At 39.2% G+C, this 25,290-nt stretch overlaps 1 protein-coding gene across 2 annotated transcripts in view; it reads left to right on the forward strand.

Annotated features, from left to right (window-relative positions):
* The first annotated feature begins 10,237 nt into the window (after positions 1-10,237).
* Positions 10,238-25,290, forward strand: part of IFNE (interferon epsilon) — a 75,334-nt gene continuing 60,281 nt past the window's right edge. Inside the window, exon 1 of one of the 2 annotated variants that reach the window (XM_059889366.1) lies at positions 10,238-11,533. Coding sequence is in view for 1 of the 2 variants with exons in the window: in XM_059889365.1 (XP_059745348.1) it covers positions 10,744-11,533 (790 nt within the window). In the remaining variant the exon portion in view is untranslated. The remainder of the gene's footprint in view (positions 11,534-25,290) is intronic. The other variant, XM_059889365.1, reaches the window with a different exon arrangement.

Consider the following 25,290-nt stretch of genomic DNA (forward strand, 5'->3'; position numbering starts at 1 on the left):
GGAATCTGGTGGGCTACAGTCCATGGGGTTGAAAAAGAGTGGGACACAACTTAGTGACTACAACAGCAACAATATGACTTTTACATATTATAATTGTTATTATCACACTGATTTTATCCACAAATGGCCTTTTTTTATTTTGTCCTTACTCAAGTTTCATGCATTCTGGAATTCAGAGACCAAGCCCATACCCTTTGTTGTTTTATAAATATCAATTGTCTTGCTGTCCCTATTATTCCCTCCCCTTATCTTCTTAGATCTATCCTTTTAAACCACAGTGAAAACTGTATGCTTGTTATATAAACAGTATGCCCACATACCTGCTGTTGCTGCTGCTAAGTTGCTTCAGTTGTGTCCGACTCTGTGCAACCCCATAGATGGCAGCCCACCAGGCTCCCCCGTCCCTGGGATTCTCCAGGCAAGAACACTGGAGTGGGTTGCCATTTCCTTCTCCAATGCATGAAAGCGAAAGGTGAAAGTGAAGTCGCTCAGTCGTGTCCAACTCCTAGAGACTCCATGGACTGCAGCCCACCAGGCTCCTCGGTCCATGGGATTTTCCAGGCAAGAGTACTGGAGTGGGTTGCCATTGCCTTCTCCAGCCCACATACCTACATATACATAATTTCATCTTTGTGTTTTTCTCATAAAAATTTTTATTTTCTATTTTTCCTCTATTTCCTATTTTCCTATTTCCATTTTTATTTCCTATTCTGTTTCATGTCAAGTTTCCCATTCTGTTTAAGGAATTTGTTAAAAGTGATTAAAGTGATCTGTATGGGGAAAAGGGTGTAAAAACAGCCTATTGAAAGCAGAGGATAAACCTGCCACGCAAGGACAGTCCACTTTTAAAGCTAAGAGCGAATACTTACATACACAGCTAGAGGTTTAGCCCTAGGGCTTTTTATATTATTATTTTAAAGAAATATTAATTTATTTGGCTGTGCCAGGTCTTAGTTGCATCATGTATCTTCTTCACTCTTCATTTGGGCACGTGGGATCTTTAGTTAAAGCATCTGAACTCTTGATTTGTCAGGTGAGATCTCATTCCCTGACTAGAGATTGAACCCAAGCCCCCTGCATTGGGAGTGCTGTAGTGGGAATTGCTAATAATGTACTTTCACAGCCTTGAGAAATTTCATAGAAATAGCACCTGGAAAAATAGCATATATCAAGAAACTGTGTTGATGATTATTTTTCACGTTTTTCTTAGAATAATAGCCTTATTACAGACCCCAAGGCCAGACCCAGAAGGGAGTATGACTGGGCATGGACCTTGGAACACCGGGTCGGCATTAGGTATGAACACTGCCTACGCACTTGCTGATTGTTCCTGAGACTATCCCAGAAGGGAATGGCCTGGGGTAAAAACAAGGAGATCTGGACTATGTCAGTGTAGTGTCTTGGGAAAGAAAGATCAAAGAAAGTTTTGTAGTTTGCAGTTAGAAATAAAAGCTGGACTCAGAGTGGACTCTGCACCTCAGTCCAATAGGGGCTGCAGGTCCCCAGACCCATTGCACCAGATTTCGTGTTCTGTTTTCATTCTCGATGCTTGCTCCTGGGCCTTTAGGGCAACAGAGCGAGAAGTCTTAGTCACTAGACCACGAGGGAAGAACATAGCACTAGTTCTTAAGAGAAAGTAAAAGCAGACAAATGAGATAGAATCTTGTGTTGGGGCTAAACATACATTCTTCTGGGGATGTATTGTTTTGAATGAAAAGGCCTAGATTGCTTTGAACTCATATTAGACAGTGAATGTTTATTCTGATGTTAGATCTGCAGTATATAATGGATTATATTTTTAAGAAGCTTTGACATTTCTTTCATACATATTAGGACCCATTTCAACTCTAAAATCAATTCAGGTGAAGAGTGTCTTGTAACATAATAAATATACAGTGAATTGCTTATGTGTATATTGCATCTCAATTTTGTTCGTATGGTGATTTGTTCAATTAGTGATAATGTAAGATGATACTGCAGGAACTGGCAACCCACTCCAGTATTCTTGCCTGGAGAATTTCATGGACAGAGGAGCCTGGTGGGCTACAGTCCATGGGGTCGCAGAGTTGGACACATCTGAGTGACTGACACACAAGATGATACTGAGTATTGATTTCACAGACTTTAAGGCATCATGATTAATTTGTTAGAAAATTTGAACTTATCAGGTTTCTTAAAATTATGAGATTTATCAGTTAGAATGCTTACTTTTCCCCAGTGTCATCTTAGTTAAGCTGCTCAACCAAGTTGAGCCTCAGTTTTCTTATTAAAATTAGGATTATAGTTTTATAAGGTTATTGTGAGGATCGCAAGTGACTGGATCTTGAACTCTGCCTAGAAGAAGGAGCTCTGTGATTAGTTTTTCTTCTTCAAAAGAGATAGTGAGATAAAGTATCAATGTATATTTCAGATGCTAAAAACAGAGTTTTAAAATATTATGTTTTATATAAGCAATAACCACATTTTTATAACTTCAGAGCAAATAGGCTACAACAAATTCATTATTTTTTATACTCCAATTAAGAACAATAGACACTAAAAGGTGTATTATTGTTTTTCTTTTTAAATTAAAGACATGTTCAGCAATCGTGTTCACCCACAATTTCCATGGTTGTGTAAATTGAATAAGCAATGAAAAATTGTTAAGAAAAGGTTTTAAGCAAAGATGTTTCCAAAAGTGAAGCAATGTCTTCAAATGATGTCACAGGATGGCTATTTGTCCACTTAAGTGTAATTTTGTTTTTCTTCCACTCCCAAGTTTAACCTCCTTTTCCCTTATTTCCCCTTTTTACCCAAACCTAATTATAGATTGGGGTGGTTTATGTTAGATAAATAGAAATAATCATAACTTCATTTTAATTTGCCTCTTGATCACTTGTTAGGGAATCTGATACTAGAATAAAAAATCTTGCTCCTGACCCTATCTTCAAGGTCTAACAAAATGCCTGGCACATGGTAGGCATTCAGAAAAAAGTGATTGAATGTAGGATTGACATGCATCTGGTATGTGCTGGTATGACCAGGTTTATTAAACAGGGATACAGCTCAGAACTAGCAGTGGTGTGCGTGCGTGCTAAGTCGGTTCAGTCGTGTCCGATTCTTTGTGACCCCACGGACTGTAGCCTACCTGGCTCCTGTGTCCATGGATTCTCCAGGCAAGAATACATGTCCTCCTCTAGGGGATCTTCCCAATCCTGGTATCAAGCCCACGTCTCTTAATGTCTCTGACTTTTTCAGATGGGTCCTTAATACTAGCACCACATGGGAAGCCCCCTGAGCTAGCAATAAATAGCTATTACCCTGTGGCCCCTCCAGCGTCCCTCCTATATCCCTGGCCCCTTACCTGTGGACATCCCCTGACCCTGGATTCAGTATTCAGGGAGTGGGATACTTTCTAGGCCTCACTCCCAACCTCTGGTCACCCTCAGCTCTGGTAGGCCAGTGCTTATGTCGCATTGTGATATATCTTTAATATAAATCTTCAATTAAATTAATATTCTATGTGTTGGTTTAATGATATCTACCAGCCTGATGGGCTTCCCTGGTGACTCAGTGGTAAAGAATCTGCCTGCAATTCAGAAGACACAGTTTCTATCCCTGGGTTGGGAAGATTCCCTGGAGGAGGAAATGACAATCCATTTCAGTATTCTTGCCTGGAGAACCCCATGGACAGAGGAGTCTGTGGGCTATAGTCCATGGGGTCACAGAAGAATCAGACACGACTAAGCGACTAAACAATAAAAGCCCTAATATAATAAAAAGTGGGAAAAGTAGGAGGTGGATGAGCGGAGGATTCTGAGGAGGATGAGAATGAAAAAGGAGGAAAGTTGAAAACAAAGGGAAGGTAGAAGACTCAGGTGACCTAGAAAAGAACCAGGAGGAAACCTAATGTAAGAAGATCCACCTGCAAGGATCTGTTTCACACAGTCACCTTTCTCAGTGCACTCCATCAGTTCAGACCATCTTCCCAGGATGGTGAGGGAAAGCTCTTTGGAAAGTATATAGTACATGTCTAGAACTGTAATTACTATTTGCAATGCTGACACCATTGTCTGACAAAATATTGTGCCAAACATTTCCCTTCTTTTGCCCTTGGTATTGGCTTACGTTAGGTAAAATAGCATTAGTCAGATTCATATCCAGCCTACATGAAATCCTATTACAGTGTACTCCAAGGCAGGGGGAATCTAAATTGTTTCATTGTGCTTGTATTCCACTGTATTAAATATTGCTGAAAATCTGGTACTTGTGAATCTTTTGGTGTTTTGTTGAAAGGTCTTACACACTAGTTTAGAAAGCCTTAAAGAACTGCTGCTGAATGTGTGAACTGCTTTTGTCTGGATCAGAGCTGAGTTTTGAAAACTTTGCCCTGCTAAACTCTAGAAAAGTGAAAGGAAGTTCAAAGGTCAGAAATGTTTGGGAAGTACAATGTGTGTTAGAATATTCAATTTCTGAGAAGGCATGTATTTTTTTTTAATTAACTTTTTTAACACCAAGTTTCCTCAAACTTGACTCTCGATTTTTTCATGGAACATCTAACATGGGATAGGAAGTTTGAGAAATGCAAATGCTGGCACAGGGTATTCATTTTTGGATCTGTAGAGGATCTGCCATGCATTTGGAGATAGGCCAGGCTGGCAAAACAAAGACAAATATGGCCCAATGTTGTCCCTGAAAGGCTAGAAGAGGCGATACAAAGCAAATGATCTCACAGAGTTGTTTTGGTTTGTTTCTTAATTGTGGGAAAACAAGAGACAAAGCAACTGAGCAGGAAAGAAGGGAGGTTAGGACCCTGTCTGGAAAATTTTCCTTGTGATAAAAGTTTTGCTGTCGAATATATTTGTGCAAAGGTCAGATATTGGAGATTTATAAAATAGCCAGAAAGAGAATAAGACGATCCTTTCATGCTTCCTCTTCTAAAATAATTTAAAATACACCCCGGCATTATTAATGCCTATTTCAGGATGTTGGATATGTGTTTACATGTCTTCCTTACAACAGGTCACTCTCATTTCAGATAGTTTCATGGAGGGCAAGTAGTGGCCATGAAGATAATCTGTATTTGTTTTCCTTTCACACAAATACACACCCACAATTTGGGTCTCAATTGGACATCTGTTTAGATCCTAGCTCTCTTTGCATGGCTGGACAGGGATTTAATAAATGTGCTGGGTTTCCCTGGTTGTGAACTTGTTTTTTCCTGTATCCAACATGCACACTGGCATGGGCTTTATTAACTAGTCATTCAGTGGATAGGCAGTGGGAATAGACTGGACTCGATGTGGTTCCAAATGTTGCTGGCTTTTTCAGCCTTAAAATCAACTGCCCGAAGACATCCAAACGTCTTTGGTGTGTTTCATACATAGCAAATACACTAGGTGTGCAGCAGCGCCATGACAAATGCTGAAGGGAAATGGTGTGTGTGTGTGTGTCGGTGTGTGTCTGTGTGTGTCTCCCCCAACCCCCGCCTCAGAAAAAGAGATGGTGTGCCCTCCACTCTACCAGTCAATTCATATACATCATTTTCTTTACATTTTACACCAACTGTAACAGGTAGGTATTACAGGGTTTTTGCCATTTTTACTGGCGTGCAAACCGGAGAACAAAGAGGTTGGGGGGTTATCCCAGGTAAGAGGTGGAGTGAGAAATAAAACAGGAGTTGTGCTTCATTCCAAAGCCTAAAAACATTTTCCACTTCATCCACTACAATGCTAGAATAATGGGATGACTAAGACATATTTTGTATTATTCTAAAATAATTCTAATTTAGGGTGCTAAATTGACAAGAGTTATTTTAAGCAAGATGTATTAATACTTTTTTTCCTAATAAAATCAGCATAACATTACTTACATTGTTCCAAATGGTTCTAAACAGAGTTCGTCATTTCTTTACTTTTCTCCTTTTCTCTGATAAATTCGTTCTTTGAAATAATCAATCCACTTCCTTTTGAATAAGGAGAGAATGGGCTAGAATTTAGGGTGGTACTTGGAACTCATCAATGTATGCCCTGTTACTCTTGGGAGACACACACACACACACACACACACACACACACACACAAAGGGACAGGTTTTCCAGAATCTTTAAGTTGACCTTTAATATTTAATGATTTAGAAAGAGTTTCATCATTGAAAATATTTTGCCTAGACTACTGATTAAAAGACAAAGCACTGAGGCTGAGGTTTCTTTTTATGGTACTGACCATATGCTGTCCATAATGAAACAAAAGGAATGAAAGTTAAAATAAGCTATGTTTCAAATTGATTTTTTTTTTAAGGAAAAAACTTAACTTCTGAGGAATGACACAATGAAATAAGATTTAGAGGGAAATAAGATGTACCAATGGTTCTTACGGAGAAGGCAATGGCACCCCACTCCAGTACTCTTGCCTGGAAAATCCCATGGATGGAGGATGCTGGCGGGCTGCAGTCCGTAGGGTCGCGAAGAGTCGGACACGACTGAGCGACTTCACTTTCACTTCTCACTTTTCTGCACTGGAGAAAGAAATGGCAACCCACTCCAGCGTTCTTGCCTGGAGAATCCCAGGGACGGGGGAGCCTGATGGGCTGCCGTCTATGGGGTTGCACAGAGTTGGACATGACTGAAGTGACTTAGCAGCAGTGGTTCTTAATTAGGGGCAGCTCCTTTGAGAATTTGGTGAACACTAACAACTCTCTTTTAGAAAAATAGAAATATACAGTCACATTTTATATTCAGTGCATGTTAGTCCCTGAAACTCACCTATAGACCTGACTTGGAAGCTTTGATGTAGTCCTGAAGACCTTGAAAAATAAACAAACAAAAATATGTCTAGAAAGAAGGGCAAACGTGACATAAGTTCTCAAGATAACTTCGTGTCTCTATTAATCTGTGATTCCAATGGCTCAGTTTTTAATGTTGATCTAAAATCCTTGCCCCAAGAATCTTGTTTCCTATTTGAGACCTTAATAAAAATTCCCGGAGTATTAACAGCCTGAAGACTTCTGCCTTTCTCCTGTAAGAAAAGCCAGGGAACCTAAACCACAGGATTGGAAATGTTTGTATTAACTCCAGAATTTCTGTAGTCCAACATTTTCCAAATATTACTATGTACACACATCATCTGGGGATCTTCTTAAAACATATCATCTGGTTCAGAAGATCTGGGGATGGGATCCAGGATTATGCAAATTCCCAGGTGATGTTGATACTATTAGTCTATGGGGCACACTTACTGTTAATAGTAAGACTGGTTCTTATCTTTACTGCAAAGCACTTTAGAGCAGCCCCTCCCATCCTCCTGTCTTACATATCTTGAGCTGTCCCATCTCACCACTCAATTAGACCCAAAACCTATACAAAGAGGAAGATGTCACCAGGTGTTACGTAGAGAGAGTAAACTGACTTTTTTCCTTTGTATAAGACCAACAATGATCTGAATTTTGTATTAAATAGTTCTCTATCTACTTCTGTGGTACTTAAGGTTTGTTGTTGTTCAGTCGCTCAGTCATGTCCAACTTTTTGCAACCCCATGGACTGCAGCATGCCAGGCTTCCTTGTCCTTCGCCATCTCCCAGAGCTTGCCCAAACTCACATCCATTGAGTTGGTGATTTCAACCAACCATCTCGTCTTCTGTCGTCCCCTTGTCGTCCCCTTCTCCTCCTGCCTTCAATGTTTCCCAGCCTCGGGGTCTTTTCTAATGAGTCAACCAGGGTGGCCAAAGTGTTTAAGCTTCATCTTCAGCATCAGTCCTTCCAATGAATATTCAGGGTTGATTTCCTTTAGGATTGACTTGATCCGAGATGGATTACAAGTAACGTATATGAATGATTTATCTCTTTAAATGAGAGAAGACTTAAGATTTTCCCTTTAAAATCATTGCTTTCAAGAGAAGAGCAAGAGGTGGAATCAGAGTTACCAAGTACAGAAAATTACACTATCACAATTTAATAACTGATGCCAAGCCCATGCATAATTGTATCATCAATGTGTGTGCTGGAGTTAAGAACCACCATTCTTCTTTATAGATACCACTGCCATCCTTTGAATCTTCAAGATATGAATGAGTCAAAGATAAACAAGGCCACTGATCAGAAAGATAGATTTATTTCTGAGCCAGAGAGTAATTTCCTGTATGTTAGCAACTGGTGAAAAATTTGTAGCAACTGGAGTTATTATATTTTAAATTAAGAAAAGTTTAGTAATAGTTCCTAAAATGGGGGGGAGGGGGTTGCACAATCCAAGAATATGTCACTTCGTGTTCGAGAGAATGAAAATCGTGACTTTCAATAAATGTTCTCATAAAAAATATAAGGATCGTATTCAGTTTATTTTTAATAATATAAACACGTCTTTCACTATCCTACTTTATGTAAGTTAGGTGAAACAAAATTTGTTTTGACTAATTGTTTAAAGAAAATAACACGACCATGCAAAATGATAGTCCAAACTCAGCATAGAATAAAATATATGTCATATAACATTTTCAGCTTGTTTGTTTGTTTTTTGGCCATACCACATGGCTTGTGGGATCTTAGTTACCTGACCAGGGATCGAAACCAAACCCTTGACAGTGAAAGCCAAGGGTCCTAACCATTGGACCATCAGGGAATTCCCAGCTTGTTTCTGTTTTAACTAGAGTATTTACTTGAAAAGCATGGCATTGTTTCTTTTAGAAATATTCACTTCCCCTGTCTACATGCACCAACAATGATTCCTTCCTGCCTCTCTACAGTTAGAACTCTTATCCAGAAAGTTAGCAGGCATGAGATCGCAGGCACAAAAAACTACCAATGGAAGACAACGGAAGTATTAAAAACTGTGGAAGAACAAATGGGGAATCACAAATAATTTTCAACCTACTTCAATGTTTTACTTACCATTGTTATATTCTCTTATTTCAATTTTTATTGTAAATTATGGAACATTTCAAAATGTCAGATACCCATATACCCACTATCTAGTTTCAACAGACGTTAACTTTTGCAAGTTTGGGCCATTTATGACCGCATTCTGTTACTCCTTGGTTTACTGTGATATTATGTGTTTGTCTCAGGGAAAATAGCTTGTTTGCTGCAAATTGAAGTCTAAATGATAATCCTTTTTCTGTGGGCTTAAGATAGTTTTTGTTTGGGTTGATACTATTTGAGATGAATTATCCTTTCTTTGGCTCTTTTCTAGTCATGGTGCTTTGATACATAAATTTAGTTAAGCAATTGTATAATCTTTTCTATAACATTCTGGGCTTATGGAAGTTTAAAAATATGATCGACAAATGAAATGCTTACACTTGCTTATTCAATATCTTTTTCCATTGGATTTACATAAAGTCTTACCTAGTGGAACCCACTTATAATGAAATCTTTTTTCCTTTTTACATATTATATTTAAAACAGCTATTTGAGTTAGATGATTCTGTGCTTTCCATGATAAAGTTAGTGGGTTTCTTTTTCACTTCAAAAAAGCGCTTTTAGTTTTGAGTTTTCTATGAACAAGTTTCACTATATACATATATATATATAAAACATGTATTATATATATATTTAAATGTATTTTAAAACACTTAATTGTTCATAAGGTTCAAATTCATAATCTTTTCTATCTCAAGGCACATTTTTCATGATTTGCAAAATATCTGACTTTTCCCTTATACTGTGACTATAAATTTTGAAAACTCAGTTTTCAAGAGCTATCAGGAATATTTAAATATAAATAAACTTGTTAATTTTTGTTCTTTATTTCTTGGTCAAGAGGGTCAAGATGGCTTAAGATTTCTGTTCTTTAAAACAGAATTCATGAAATCACCTGTTTTAAGCTGACGTACAAATCAGTTTCTTTGATTCCTATCTGTTTACTACATTACCCATGAAATACTACTGACCTCTCAACTCAAAATACTCACGTAAGTGTAGGACATGACAAAAGGCATAAAATATATTTTATTCAATTGTAGTTTATAAAGAAATTTTAAAACTTGAATCTTTCGTATAGCCCTTGAGTTCAAGTGCTCTTGCAAATCTAATTTATGTAATACATAAACTGTTTAAATTGCATTTGACTTATCTTCTATAGTTGACTAAGGAAAGGATCCTTTAGGAAGTGCCAATTCATTAGGGAACATCTGATGAATATTTTTCACTTCGATTGAATGACTTTTTACATGGAGATATATGCCACCATAAATGAAATACCACTATGAGGGAATCAGACTGACCTTTGCCAAAAATTAATTACGTTTTCACACAGAAACAAAATCTCCCCGGACCTCCGCCCCCATCCTATCTAGGTGCAAGACGCCATGCTTGGCTTTCAGAGGATATATAGGTATTCAGAAGTAGATAAGTAGGCCAGTCAGAATTTCCTGCTAGGTCATCTGGCGAATTCTAAGTACCGCTCAGTATTTGCTTGAAAATTTCCGGAGATGAGCAACTTATTACAGCCTTTACCTTCAAGGAATTAAAACCCAAGTGGAAAGGGTTAGGGAAGCATAAATCCCTCTGATTCTAGACGACAGTACTGAAAATGAATACAGAGTACAATAAAAATAACTACTGTGTTTGGAGACGGCCCGCCGCATTTCACAAAGCGCTCTCACCCAAAGGCAAGGCCTATAAAGAGGTTCAGAAAGACCAGGCTGTCCAAAAGGGGGCGAAATCAAATCTGGACGAGGGTGGGCACCTGGAAAAATTGCACGGTGGAGACGGCATCGGAGACGGGCCTCGAGGCACCTATAGCGTTGCGCATAGGGGAGAGGCCACTCGGGATGGAAAGCTCCCCGCTTGTTCTAACGGCAGTTACACCAGGGGCCCATTCTACCAGCCAGGTTTTTAGAAGACCCCTGCAAATGCAGGGGTCCGACCTAGGAGGCATTTCCGCTGTGCATTTGGCTAAGTTTGGATTTGACGAGCGCACGGTGAGCTCGGGCTCGCGCAGGTGGGCACTCTCTCCTTCCCTTAGCTCTCCTGACTCTCCACGAGACGCTCCCACCCGAAAAAAGCGGCCGCTCCCCCGCAACAGATTCTGGCACCCCGGAGCGGCGCTGCAGTGTAGAGAGACCTGGGTCCGCCCAGCCCCAGGGAGGAGGCGCAGCGCCCAGCTCACGCACCGGGCTCTGGGAGCCGCTTCCCGCCCCCTCCCTCCCGCGGCGGCGGCGGCGGCGGCAGCAGCGGCCAGAGAAGGGGGCGGGCGAGGGGCGGAGCCTGGGAGGAGCGGCAACGGCGGCGGCCCGGGCGGCGGCGGCAGGTGTGGACCAGGCGGAGGTGTGGGGTATCCGCTCGCGCCCGCGCTAACGAGAGGCCGGGACTCTGGGGTCCGGGCGACCTCCCTGAAGGTGCTTCGCGTGCGGCTTCGACCCGCGCAGAACTTGGGGCGCGGGCCAGGGACGCTCTGGTCCGCGTCCGGCGCCGAGAGGAGAAAGACGCGCGGACCGAGAGGAGAAGCGGCGACCGGAGGGCGGCGGAGGCTGAGGGGAAGCAGGATGCCGCCCCTGTTTGGGCTCCCTCCTCGCCCCCGCGAGGCCGCGCGGAGCTTCATCGCCCCAGCCCTACCGGCAGGTAAGCGAGGAACGCGCGGGAAGCCAGGCGAACTCCGAGTTGAGAGGGAGCTTCGGGGCCTGGCACACGGCAGTGCGCGCCCGGGTCCGAGGGCCGCGGGCGCCTGAGCGAGGATGCTGCGGCCGGGTCCGGCGCTTCCCGGGACACCGCGGCCCTGGCTCTGCGCAGAACCGCCGCCTCCTCTCGCCCACATAGCAGGTTGTTTCCCTGGCAGGATCTCCGAAGTCCCAGGTTCTTCGCTCTCTTCCCCTAAACCGCGAAGAAGGAAATATGTGGGTTCAGGGGCGAGTGCGGAGCGAGAGCTTTCAACCAGTAATGTTTCACGAGAGCCCAATTGCTATTTAAAATTACTGCCGCTTTACAACTTACGCGGCTTTCCCCTCTTAGAGTGAAGAGAAGTTGGGCGTGTGTGTTACATCCCTTCCTGGTAGGATTAGAGTTTGTTTTCGCCACGTACAGGTGGGAAAATGATGCGTTGTAAATCCTGGCGTTTCCAGCAGTACTTCACTCCTGGAAGAGCCAGCGATCCTACAGCGAGACAATGGCTGTCGCGAAAAACATGACAGAGACGTTCGTTTAATGCCGCTTTGGCAGGGGAGAAGTTAAGGAAAACTTGAGCGTAAGTGACCTGTTAACCGGGTTCTTGCGGGACCGTTTTTGTTTCTGCGTAAGTGGTACTAGGACTACGAGTGACCGGTCAAGACCTACACTTGGGTTGGAGTTGAGGCTGTGGTTGAACACCCCTCATCATTTTCTGGAGTCGGGCCTTTCAGCTATGTTCATTGAAATCCAGGCAGCTTTGAAGTGAATTAGGAAAATGATCCTATTTTTTTTCCTCTGGAGTTTATTACCTCTTCATTAAAATGTTTCTCTCATGGACAAAAATATGAACAGTATTCTGCTTATACTTTCTTCTAAATAAATGTTGCTTGAATCCGTAAAAATTTGATTGGAAATTGACAGCCAAGTTTAGATTTAGTTGTTGTGAAGTTTTGTGTTTGGCTGGGGAAGGGACTGACTTTTAACTTACTATTCAAGCCTAATACTGATTATTTTTTCAAGCCTAATGCTGCTTATTTTTCATGGTCTCCAGACATTAATCCTTAAGTGAAGGCCTTTATCTTGATTTTAAGAGATGGATATAAAAGTAACAGTGGTTTAAGCCCGTGCATAAAAACTATTGCCGCCCCCACTTCTTTTCTTAATTTTTGATAGAGCCTTATGAAAGTTGAACAACTTCCGTAACTTAGGGTGTAAAAAACCGCGTAAGTAGAATTTTAGACCCCGAAATGAAAGTTTTTTATTTGTGTTTATCTTCGTAGAATTATCAGACTTTATTAAATTATCAGCATGTGATGTTTATCTTTATTCATGCCATATTAGGACTTTGTTGTAGATGCGGAAATATTGTCTACATAATAGGTAAATGTGGGGAACCCTCAAGAAGCTCCTTTAAAAAGTACAGTTATTCACTAGGTGAAGTTTTATAGCTCTGAAAAGCCTGCATCAGACACAAAGCTTGGACTGATAATATGAACTGTTGGCAGTTTTTGAAATTTTAAATAGATGATTAAGAAGGGAGGTATAAAATGCTTTATTCTTGAGCATGTTTTTTAAAACCCAAGTGGGAAGAAAAGTTAAAGGTATTGTTTTTGTACAGTGTAATAACTGGATAACGATTTTAGAAGCTCTAGAACGCTTGAGGAAGTAAAATTAAAAGGTAGCATAAAATTATGTATTTGTACTTTTAGAACTTTAATGAGAATGCATACTTGTAAATCTCAAATCCTCAAGTGAACAGTATTAAACTGAATGAAATAGAATTTTTCTGCATATGATTTTTACTCAGGTTAAAAAATATTTATCTTGATTTGCCTTAAAATTTTTAAGTTATAGTTACATTTTGTCGATAGCTATTTTGGATAATTCCAAGTACTTTAAATCATTTACATTGACAGTTTTCTTTATTAATAGATTTGTAAGATGTCTTTTATTTAGGACATTGATACTTAATGACAGTAAGTGTCATTAATTTTTTATGTAATTTACATTTACATTTTATGTAATTACATTTTATGTAATTTACATTGCCATGGTTTTTCTTCATTTAGTGTATCTAGGTAGTTTTAACATATAAACATCCAAGGGGTCCCACCAAATTTAAACTGTAAGAAAGAAATAGATTAAATTCCTGATTACTAGCATTTCAGGAATGAAATCTAGCTTTAAGACCAAATGGCTTTTTGAAGACATTTTAGAATACATATAAAGATATGATTTTTAGTGTTCTTTTCTAGTTCTTTGAAATCTTAAATTAGCAAAAGAATCAATAATTGCATTTTAACAGTTTCTTCCTGTATTTAATAGATTGTTTCCTTAGGAGTAAGCTCCTAAGTGTTTTAAACATTTGTATGAGAACAAGAAAGTCTGTTTTGTGTTGAAACGTATTTCTATAGACTAGGAAAAAAACCAACTTGTTGAGTCTAGAGTAGGTCAGTCTTAAATAAGAAACAATGAAATGTGAACTTTGTATTCTGAAGTGTATTTTCACTTGAGTACTTTAAAATTTCGTCCTTTTTTAAAAAACCTTTGTATAGAAAGTAAACCAGTTATTGCACTGGTGCAGTATAAGCTCCTTAATGTGTTTGCTTTATTCAAGAGTACGGAGACTTTTTTCTCTATATCTTATGTGTGTAGTCCAGGCAATTATCAAAATATTTTTGGTGAGGAATGAAGGGGGCTGGAAATCCAAGTATGATTATGGTGTACATTTGTGTTGGTTTGAAGCAAGGAAAGGGTGAAAAAGAAGAGTTTGGGGTCAAAATTTATACACATCAATCAGATTCCCTAGTGCTTTCTTCTTCATTGTCTGATTGACTCTTTAGCCAGTTTGTAGTTACTGAGGCTAAAATACACAGTGGATACCAAAAAATATAAACTGGTTTGAAAATCCTTTCTCATGGCTTGATCAAATATTATCTATATATCACTTTCCAAGCTATTCAACAGTTGAGGACAGTTTATAAATTAAATGTATTATAAAAGTTAAATAATTTCCATTTGAGAGAAATGCCCCTTTTGAGGGACTTACTTTTTAAAATCGCAAATAGCACCAATCCTTTGAGTAAAATAAGAATAGTTATGTTAATTACAAATTATATTTTTAGAAAGGGAAAATGTAATTTTTATTGGCCTTGGGGGCATTCAGTTTGTGGCCCAGTTTCCATTTCTCTATCTGCCCTGCCTCTTACAAAGCATCGAGTACTGAGAGAGGAAAGACTGTGAGGAGAAAATTAATGAAACAAGCTATGTGGGCTGAGCATAGTTCTGCCCTGTAAGCCTGTGTCGGCATGAATTCAGAACCAGAAGAGAAATTCTGAGAGTCAGATTCCACACTGTCCTCTTACACTGATTCCAGTGGCAGGAAAGGGAGTAGCCATCTTCTGCCATTTACAAAGCCAGCTTCAGATCCACAGCAAATCAAACCCACGAAATCTTTTAGTCTTGTCTAGTTCAGCCCCACTTCCTTGCCAAGGGCATAACAGCTGAAGTTAAAAGACTTACATTCAAACAAGAAAATTAGTGCCATTTGTTTATAGGCAGTAGCCTTGTTCTTACTGCTTTCAACCTTAATTGGAAAGAAAAAAAAACAAAACCCAGAATATTATTTGATTATAAGTTTTCCAGGGTAGTATGCAGGAGACTGTGGCTTAAGAATGCAGTTAGGTTTTTCACTTATCTTGAATTACTTATGGTTTACATTGTAGTTCTCTGGTTTGTGTGTGTGTTGGGGGTGGGGTGGGGGTTACAATTTGAAAGTGGCGAAAAGTACAATAAAATGGTACATTTTAATATAACCGAGATGATATGGCATTGCTCATGTAAAAGCTGTTCCAATACTGCTGAAGTAATTCTCTGTTGGACTTTCTTCCTTGTATCGTAAATATAAGTTCTTTGCTTAGAAATAATCCTGATTCTGAGAAGAGTAGCAGGAAAGGAAAAGAACTATGTCTAAAAACCAGTGTCATCTGACAATGGACATTTTAAGTTGTCTTTGTCAAATTTCAGGTGGACTTTGGCCTCATTAATAAATTGGATATGTATAAAATACGGTAAATCAGCTCGGAAAGGCCTTTATCAGAAACTTGTATGTATGCTTTTCTAGTTGATCTAAATATGACATCCAGTGGTCAGTAAAGACCAATTATTATTAGACATTTGAGGTGAAACTGTTTTGGAGTTTAAAAGTTGATGCAAGTAAAGAATTGGTCCCCCTTACAAAGTCAAACTGGTAAAATCTTTCTAAAATAAAATAGCCCGAGATTTGTGAATTACAGTGCATGTTTGAGTGAAAATTCAAGTCATAAAACCATTATTAAATAACCTTGTGGAATTCTGGTAATTTTTTCCTTGTTTAAATCTGACCTTTTACCTATCATCTCGACTTAATTAACTTTAAAAAAAAGTCTCAAGAAACAGTAAGACTAAAGCAATGAAGGGTGTGAGAGCTCTTTGTTGTAAAATCTACCTAGAGTGAATGAAAAGCCTTATAAACTAGCATTTAACTGGCTTTTTACTAGAATGGATTTTCAAGTAACCAACTGGTAATACTGTCACTTGACATTTCCTTTAAATATTCTGTGCTATAACTCAAAACTGATTTCCTTTTTATAGGTAAGAATGGAACTCTATTAAATTTAAAAAAGCAAAAGAAACAATTTATAGCTTACAGCCTGACTTCTAATAGTTTAAAATACTGCTGCTGCTGCATGTTGGCCAGCACCCTAATAATAAGATTCTATGTTGTTTTATTATTTATTTTTGTTTTTTGAATTAGGATTTTTTAATGAAAAGAGTAACATTAATTTCCTTCTTAAGTGAATATCTTTGTGTATTAACTGTCAGTTATAACACCAATAGTTTGAATTGTAATTTGAAGTTAAAAAAATTATAGGTTAGTACCTGGATTGATGTGTGCTAAGTAGCATTTTAATTGCTTCTAATAATTGAATAATTAACATTTTATTATAGCTCTTTAATATCTGGAAACAAATTACTAGTTTCATACCAAAGAGGAAAAAATATGACATCTTAATCTTTAAATATTAAATTAGCCAAATAATATTTTCTTTCAGTATTGTGGCTTTTCAATCAAAAGTACTAAAAATATCTTTGTCAACAAAAGAAGGCTATATAGAAAGGTAATGAAAAGAAATATAAAATAAGAGACTAACCAACTGGATTTTTTTAACAGTCTGGAGAAATAGCAGTAAATCATATTTATTGATGAAGATGAGCTAAGCTTTTGACAGAAGTCAGTTTCCTTTTAAAATAAATGTATTTAGTAGTTGGTAACAGCTCATGTTCTCTTTTCCTTTTTTTATTTAACACATTGTGGCAAAGAGACCAATGATACTAGAAAAGTAATTTATCAATCAGTTAAGAACACTTCTAAAAACATTTTTTTGAAAAGTAAATCTTCCTTCTAAAGATGTTCATTATACTAACCATTAAGTGTTAGTAGAAAATTTTTGCAAAATTTAGTAAAGAATGCATGATATAAGAACTATATATTTCAGAAAAATACATGGATGGCTTTATTAGCTCACCTAAAAATGTAGATTATACTGGGAATATTAGACTATAAATGGAATAGCATAGTTTATTATTGCTTCTTTTATTTCAGAACTCTCATGTTAATCTAGAACTAACACAAAACTTTTCCAGAACTGCCAGGGTCGGGGTTCATCTAGATCTTTTCTCAAAAACAAATATTAAAATGTGTCCAATTCTTCTAATTACCAAAGCAATAATGATGACAATTATAGCTCTCTTTATTAATCATTTTCTGTGTGCCATGTTTTATTCCACGTGCTTTATCTGAATTACCTGCAGTAATCTTCACAACAGCCTTACTGTTGCCAGCCCAATCTGGGCACCATGACTATTCCAGTTTTATAGACAAGAAAACCATGGCCTGGTGAGAATAAAGGGTTCAAACAGCTAATAAAGAGTGTGACTCTGAGATACAAACTAAACTCTTTCCTATGCCACCTCTCTGTTCTTGATTACTGTGCTGTACTTCACAGTTATTAAGCAGAATATTTGTGGAATTCTTGTAAAAAAAAAACCTGGGAGTCATTTATAGCAGTTTGAATGTTCTCAGCTATAGTACTTTTTTTTCCTTTACTTTTTAGAACTAGTTCAAAGCCTTTCGTGTCCAAGTTTGACAGATGACATAGAAGAGATACAGGTAACAATGTTTGTGACCAAAAGAAATAGGTAGTATCTTTAAAGAACTAAGCCTGATTTTTAGATGACTTGTAAATTTTCTCTGAAAATCATTTCAAAAGCCTGTATAGACAGTTTTTTGTGGTTGTTTTCTGGAACAGTGACACTGGAATTGCAATATAGTTAAAACCTCTGGAACCCCTAATCCATGAGAGGTGTTCAGTGAATATTTTTTGAAACAATGAATGTAGGGAATGAGTGAAAAGAAGACATTTCTTTGTCCAGGAAAGTTGTAATATGTGTTTGTGTGTTGAACTGTGGTAGACAAGTTGTGGGTAGTTTACCATTAATTGTGCAGCTGGTACGGCACCTTCTTGAACCTCAGTTTCCTTTTTTGGGAAATTGGAGTAATTACATCTTCTTCAGTTATTGTTGTGAACGTTAAGTAAATGATCGTTCACTCTTCTTTATTGTTAAACCTGACCTTTTGTGTGGGTACAAAGCCTATAGGAGATGTGAGGATTGAGGAAAATCTGTCAGAGCCTACCATAATTAAGGCATGAGTTTAGAGCAGAGTTCCTATAACTGAGCCCACCAGAGAAAGAGTAAAGGAATGAGATGAAAAGTGGGCTTGAGCAGTGGAGGAAGGGACTTGTGTTCCAGTGCTGAATCTTGATAGTATTGACTTGTGGCTTTAGGTAAGCCACCTGAGCTGTTGATGTGTAAACTGCGGGCACACCTCAGGGCTGTCTAAGCATCTCTGAAGTGTGGTCCATCTTAACAGCTCTGCTTGCAAAGTTTCAAGTGCCTCCTGCCACAGTACCTCTTCTAAGGAACTTAAGGGAACTCCCCTTTGGAGAACACTACCATTCCATATACACAGCCTCCACACCCTCCTCGCTTTCTCTCTCTTCCTTGCTTCGTTTTACAGGTTAGCACTACTTGGACCTAAGCTTTTCCTTTAGCACCATTCTCCATTTCCCTTGGCTTCTTCCACTGCCCTCTATGATGGCAAAAGAGATAGGGACTTGTTAATTTTTTACTTTGTAAAAGTTAAAGATCCTGTACTCCTGAGCAGGATAATTGCAAAGGCCCCTTGTCACGCCAGCATTTTGTGGTATCTGAAATTCAGTGTAGGGACACAGGAAAAGAGCAAAAAGATCAGGCTAAAGAGTGGACTGAGTCAATTTGCAGGCTGAACAAAACAAGGATTAAACCACAGAGAAACAAAGAGAACTTTAATAATAAAAAAAGAAAAGAGTTCAGAGGTCAAAACAAAAATGTTAAGGACAAAATTAGACAAATTAAATTTACATGAAAAGAAAGTAAAAATGTAATGGAATTGAATGGAAATTAATGGGAAAGTGACATTTAAATAGTAAAAATAATTAAAACTCTATCTTTTTTTCATCAGAATTCCTATTTTGAGACCCATTGGAGCAGAGTGGTTATAATCCAGAAAAGCAGACCTTTTATGTGCATGGGAAAAAGAGGTTACGAGGCAAATGACATAAAAAAACATTCTGGTACACCGCCAAATCCAAGCATTTCAAGTGAGATTTTTGACAAAAGAAATTCTAAAGTAAAGCTATTTAAAAGTAGGAAATCATTTTCTGTTTTGTGTCTGAAATGAAAAACAGGGACTACACACACAGATTGAAAGTCACCTGAAATTTAAAATATTAAAAAAAAAAAAAAGCCAAACAGACAAGTTTGTCACCAGAGATACTTCAAAAAAATCTTTGGAATCCAAAAGCTAGTATAATAGAAACAGTATGACAAGAACAAAAGAAACTTACAGAAATAATAGCAGATGATGAATTCTGTTTAGGTCAGCGGGAACCAACGTAGCTGCTAGAACCTGTGGTACTTTAGAAAATGATACTGCTTCTGCTGCCAAGTCGCTTCAGTCGTGTCCGACTCTGTGTGACCCCATAGACGGCAGCCCACCAGGCTCCCCGTTCCTGGGATTCTCCAGGCAAGAACACTGGAGTAGGTTGTCATTTCCTTCTCCAGTGCATGAAAGTGAAAAGTGAAAGTGAAGTCGCTCAGTCGTGTCTGACTCCTAGCGACCCCATGGACTGCAGCCTTTACTAGTTTATGCATAATCATGTATAAGAGTGAACACAGAGGAAATTAGTGAATGTTACTAGTTACCTGCTCAATCTAGCAGTAACTTAGTTAAGTAGGTTACTGTGGATAGAAGACTCTTTACATTGGTTTTTGCTGTTTCTCTCCTCCACCCCCACTTACAGATACCACTCAGGGGAATGGGCTTGGACTTTAATGTTGGGAACCTTGTGTTTGAGTCTCAGCTCAGCACTTAATTTCTGGCTCTGTGATTTGAACAGGTCTTTTAAAAGCTCTCTGCCTCACTTTTTACGTTCGTTAAATTGTGCTGTGTGCTTAGTCGCTTAGTCGTGTCTCTGACTCTTTTCAACCCCATGAACTGAAGCCTGCCAGGCTCCTCTGTCCATGGGGATTCTCCAGGCAAGAATACTGGAGCAGGTTGCCATGCCCTTCTCCAGGAGCTCTTCCCAACCCAGGGATTGAACCTAGGTCTCCTGCATTGCAGGTGGATTTTTTACCATCTGAGCCACCAGGTTAATACTAATCTAATACCTTCCTCACGGGGCTGTGGTGAGAATCAAATGAGCTCATGTATTTTGTAAGTATAATTGGATGATTTACTGTAATAGAGATCTTTCTGAATTTATTTCCAATGAGAAAGTGTAAGTTGCTCAGTTGTGTCCAACTCTTTGCAACTCCATGGACTATACAGTCCATGGAATTCTCCAGGCCAGAATACTGGATTGGGTAGCTTTTCTCTTCTCCAGGGAATCTTCCCAACCCGGGGATCGAGTCCAGGTCTCCCACATTGCAGGCGGATTCTTTACCAACTGAGCCACAGGGGAAGCCCAAGGATACTGGAATGGGTAGCCTATCCCTTCTCTAGGGGATCTTCCCAATCCAGGAATTGAACCGGGTCTCCTGCCTGCACAATGATAACTTTTGATAGTAGTCAAGATGGTGGTGGTGATAAAAAACATTTCCTGAGCACTCCCTGTGCCACAGGCACTGTCCTACATGCTTTACATAATAAGACTCTAACCCTCACAACAACCGCATGAAACGAGTACTGTTATCATCTCCGTTTTACAGATGAGGAGACTGAGGCCAGAGAGGCAGCTGGAGTATAGCAGTTGGGTTGCCCAGATAACCATGTCACCTGTAAACCAAGTTTTCCCAACCTTGGCGCTCTTGACATTTTGACCATATAATTTGTTGTTGTGGGTGCCTGTCCAAGCCTTGTAGAATCTGTAACAGCATCCTGCGCCTTTACTCAGTTGTGTCAACCAAAACTGTCTCCAGACATTGCCAAATGTTCCCTAAATTGCTTCCGGTTAGGAACTACTGTTGTAAACTTATAGCAGAAATTACTTTTTCAAATAACCTTCTTAGTAACTCTTACAGTGACTCATGATTGTGATTGGGCAAATTACACATTGTGGATTTTGTGACTTTATCAAGCTGTGTACACTTGTGTGGGGGTGGATGTGAGTTATACTTGACCCATGCTGCTCTCTTCTACTCCCTGTCTTTATACTGCCTCTGATGAGAGCCCAAAGGCTAAAATTGCAATTCTGCCTGTAACTTCTTTTAACTGCCCTACTGCTGCTACTGCTAAGTTGCTTCAGTCGTATCCGACTCTGTGACCCCATAGACGGAAGCCCACCAGGCTCTCTTGTCCCTGGGATTCTCCAGACAAGAACACTGGAGTGGGTTGCCATTTCCTTCTCCAGTGCATGAAAGTGAAAAGTGAAGGGGAAGTCGCTCAGTCATGTCCGACTCTTAGCGACCCCATGGACTACAGCCTACCAGGCTCCTCCATCCATGGGATTTTCCAGGCAAGAGTACTGAAGTAACTGCCCTACACACCGCCAAATCATATATTGTTTCCCCTTGCACTTGACCCACATAAACACACACACAGAGTCTCCTTTTTTTTTCTCTGTTAGAGGACTTAACACATTTGAATTAGTCTGCAGTAAGAATTTATGTCTGAGCCAAGATTAACAGCTGCCAAAAAAAATATACCCAGCAATGAAAAACTCACAGAGATTCAGTGAAGAAAAAATAATGTTATATGATGAAGTATATGACTAAGGTATTGGGTTTTATTTTTGCGGTATGATAACATGTTACATTCACATACTTCAAATGGATTCAAGGCTTCTGGTCATTGTTTCTTTGTAACTTAATATGCCATTTTCAGGAGTAGCTGAGGTGTAATAAAAAGAGCAGTGAAATACCTAGGTTTCAGTACTGTCTCTGCCAGACACTTACTGTGTGACCTCACCTCTTTTTTTACTTTACCCCACAAGTAAGATGGGGTAATGCTATGAAACTGATCATGTTGAAAGGTTGAAGTGAGAGCATAGATGTACCGATATCCAGCCCAGGTCCTGACCTGTCAGTTTTCTCCTTCCTTCCAGGACCAATTTATCAAGGAACTTTGCCATGGTTTTCAACTTTATAATCCATGGTTTACAACTTCAAAAAATTGGTAATTCTTTCATTGTGAACCAGTTGTCTTTGAAAGTAATAGAGATAACATCAACTAGCCTATTGCAGATTACTATTACAAGATGGGATTTGTAAAGAAGGGAGGGTACATACAGTATTCTAAACCACTGAATCATAAAAACTTTACACATAAAGATATAACAAAGTTGCCAAGAGAGGGAGAGAAAAGATTCACAGAGGAACTCTTAGAGCCAAACCTTACCCTCTTAATCCTAGTGACCATTTACTGATTCATCTTTTTATTGGGTATTTGTGTGCCAGTCACAAAGCAAGTGCTAAGTATATGAAGAGAGCAAGTAACTAAAAGAGCTACTCTAGCTCTACACCCTGTCCCTTTGGAACTTAGATAGTGACCGTGTCATGTCTTTGTCCCAACTCCAATTGATATTTGCTGCCTAGAACACGAGTTTGGAAAGAGTCCTGAGACTTGACTCATTGGAAAGAATGCTGTAATCCATTAATATGTCTCCCTCGAACAAGATAAAGGCAGTGGAAGCACAGAATTTAACAGTCCTCTGGCAGAGAGGTTTTTGAAGTGTGGGCCTGACCCCTTTGTGTCTCATGAGATCAATTATGTGCGTCACCATAAGGATTATTTAAGAATGGAAGTAGTGAAATAGCAAAGTGCATTGCACACAGTGATTCTAAGTATTGCTTTGTAAAACTTTTGTTTTTGTAACGTGTCATGTATTGTGTAACAGGTCATGATGTGAAATGCATTTCCTACAGTGGGTCACATAAAAATGTAATTCTCATGGTTTCATGAACGCCTACTCCTTTTTCTCTGTGTTTCATACTAGTTTTATTTTTCTGAAATTACCTCATCTGTTTGATAATGTATGTCTGATTAAAAGCAGAACTCATAGATTCTAGTATTCGTTCTTCAAAACATGGTTTATCCTTTGATTCTACTCTTACTAGACTCTCAGTATTTTGTCTGAGGTGATTAATAATTTTATTTATAGTCAGTTCTGGTGGGACCCAAAATAGCCAAGTAGTTAGAAGCATAGGCCCTGGAATGAAGCTTGCTTAGTAATGTAGATCATGCCACTTTGAAGCTTTGTGAACTGGAGAAGCTACTTGAAACTTGAATTCTGTGACCATCACACATCATACTTACTTTTTACACACATGCAGATCTTGTTTCAGAATTCTTTGGTTACTACTTAGGGAAACATATATGCTCTCCTATTGCATGGCCAGATCATATCACATGGCAAGAATTTGTAGAAACAGCATCAGAGTTAAACTGGAGAAGTAAAAATGCTGCTATTTATCGCATACTGAGAGCATGTCCACCATGAATGGTCACAAACTACCAATACCATTTTAGTACTTGAGCCAGCATTTTTTTAGTTCAGTTCAGTCACTCAGTCGTGTCCAACTCTTTGCAACCCCATGAATTGCAGCACGCCAGGCCTCCCTGTCCATCACCAACTCCCGGAGTTCACTCAAACTGATGTCCATCGAGTCGATGATGCCATCCAGCCATCTCATCCTCTGTTGTCCCCTTCTCCTCCTGCCCCCAATCCCTCCCAGCATCAGAGTCTTTTCCAATGAGTCAACTCTTCTCATGAGGTGGCCAAAGTACTGGAGTTTCAGCTTTAGCATCATTCCTTCCAAAGAACACTGGTTCTGTTTAATTCCGAGAGTGGAGGGAGATAAATGGAAGTCTGTATTAAAGATAACAGAATATGGAAGGAAAGTATTTGGAAGCCTTGAGGAAGAAGGATTGAGAACAAGAAGGTAACAAGCAGGCTAATCTGAAAGACCACACTTTGCCTCTCTTCCAATAATAGTTTCAAGCACAAAATCATCACTTGAAAGTCCCACAGTAATGCTTATAGTAAGAGAAAACCCTGCTGCATGGCTTGCCTGCCTACTCCTTGAACAAGAATTAGATATTTAAAACATACTTTTAAAATAAATTCATTGAAAGCACCTGAGCTGGAGCAAGACCGAACTGGGTTTGAATCCTGATTTTGCCATTTCCCAGCTCTTTGGCCCTTGGCAGATCGCTTCAGCCTCTGGAGCCTCAGTTCTATCGCATGTGAAATGGATATAATACCATATTTCACAGGGTGATGATCAAGATTAACTGAGGGTGGTTATGTAAAATTCCAAGCATGCGACGAGTGGCCAAAAAATGTTTTCCCCAACCTCCTACCCTCTCAGAAAAAGTCAGATTTACTCCAGTATTCTTGTCTGGAAAATTCCATGTCCATGTGAATATGTAGAGATTACAGACAAGAACAATGTTTGAGGACATAGGGCAAAATGTTCCAAAAGAAATTTTAATTGCAAAGTAATTGAGCCTTTGACATCCTTCTGTGCATGGACTGCCGGCTTTGTCACAGTTGTCAGGAAGAGAGGAAAAAGTACTCTGAGGCTGTCCCCTCTACAGCCTGGCTTACTGTCTGTTGTATAGCCTACCACATACTAGATAAGCAAATCGTATCATGCGCGTTTAATGTGAATTTGGCATTTCTTGTAGGTTAAGCGGTCTCACAGATGACTTGTTTTTACTTCTCTGAATTTGTTAACTAAGGAAAATAGACTATCCCCAATCTAGTCCAATAAAAATCTAGTCCATCCAAGCTTTCACATCCTAAGAATCCTGTGATTCTTCCTTTAATTGAATCATAATCTACAGTATCCCTATTAGCTTTTCTTCTAGTTTGTATCTTCAAGACTTTTCAGCTTCCAGTTGGCTTGAGTGGTAACTATACCTATGATTAGTAACAAGAGAAATTATATCGCCCTTGACTCTTCTGATCCCTGCCTCCTAAAAATTCTTGTTCTTATATCTCAGTAATTTCTGATGGGCAGGGCTTCTTTTTAAGAAGTCCGCCAAGTGACAAGACACACTTGCCTGTGAGCACAAAAAGATGGTGTATTTGTCAAAACAGGCACTGTTATGCTTGCATTTTATAAAACCT

This window comes from Bos taurus, chromosome 8 (assembly GCF_002263795.3).
Source record: "Bos taurus isolate L1 Dominette 01449 registration number 42190680 breed Hereford chromosome 8, ARS-UCD2.0, whole genome shotgun sequence".
Lineage (NCBI taxonomy): Eukaryota > Metazoa > Chordata > Mammalia > Artiodactyla > Bovidae > Bos > Bos taurus.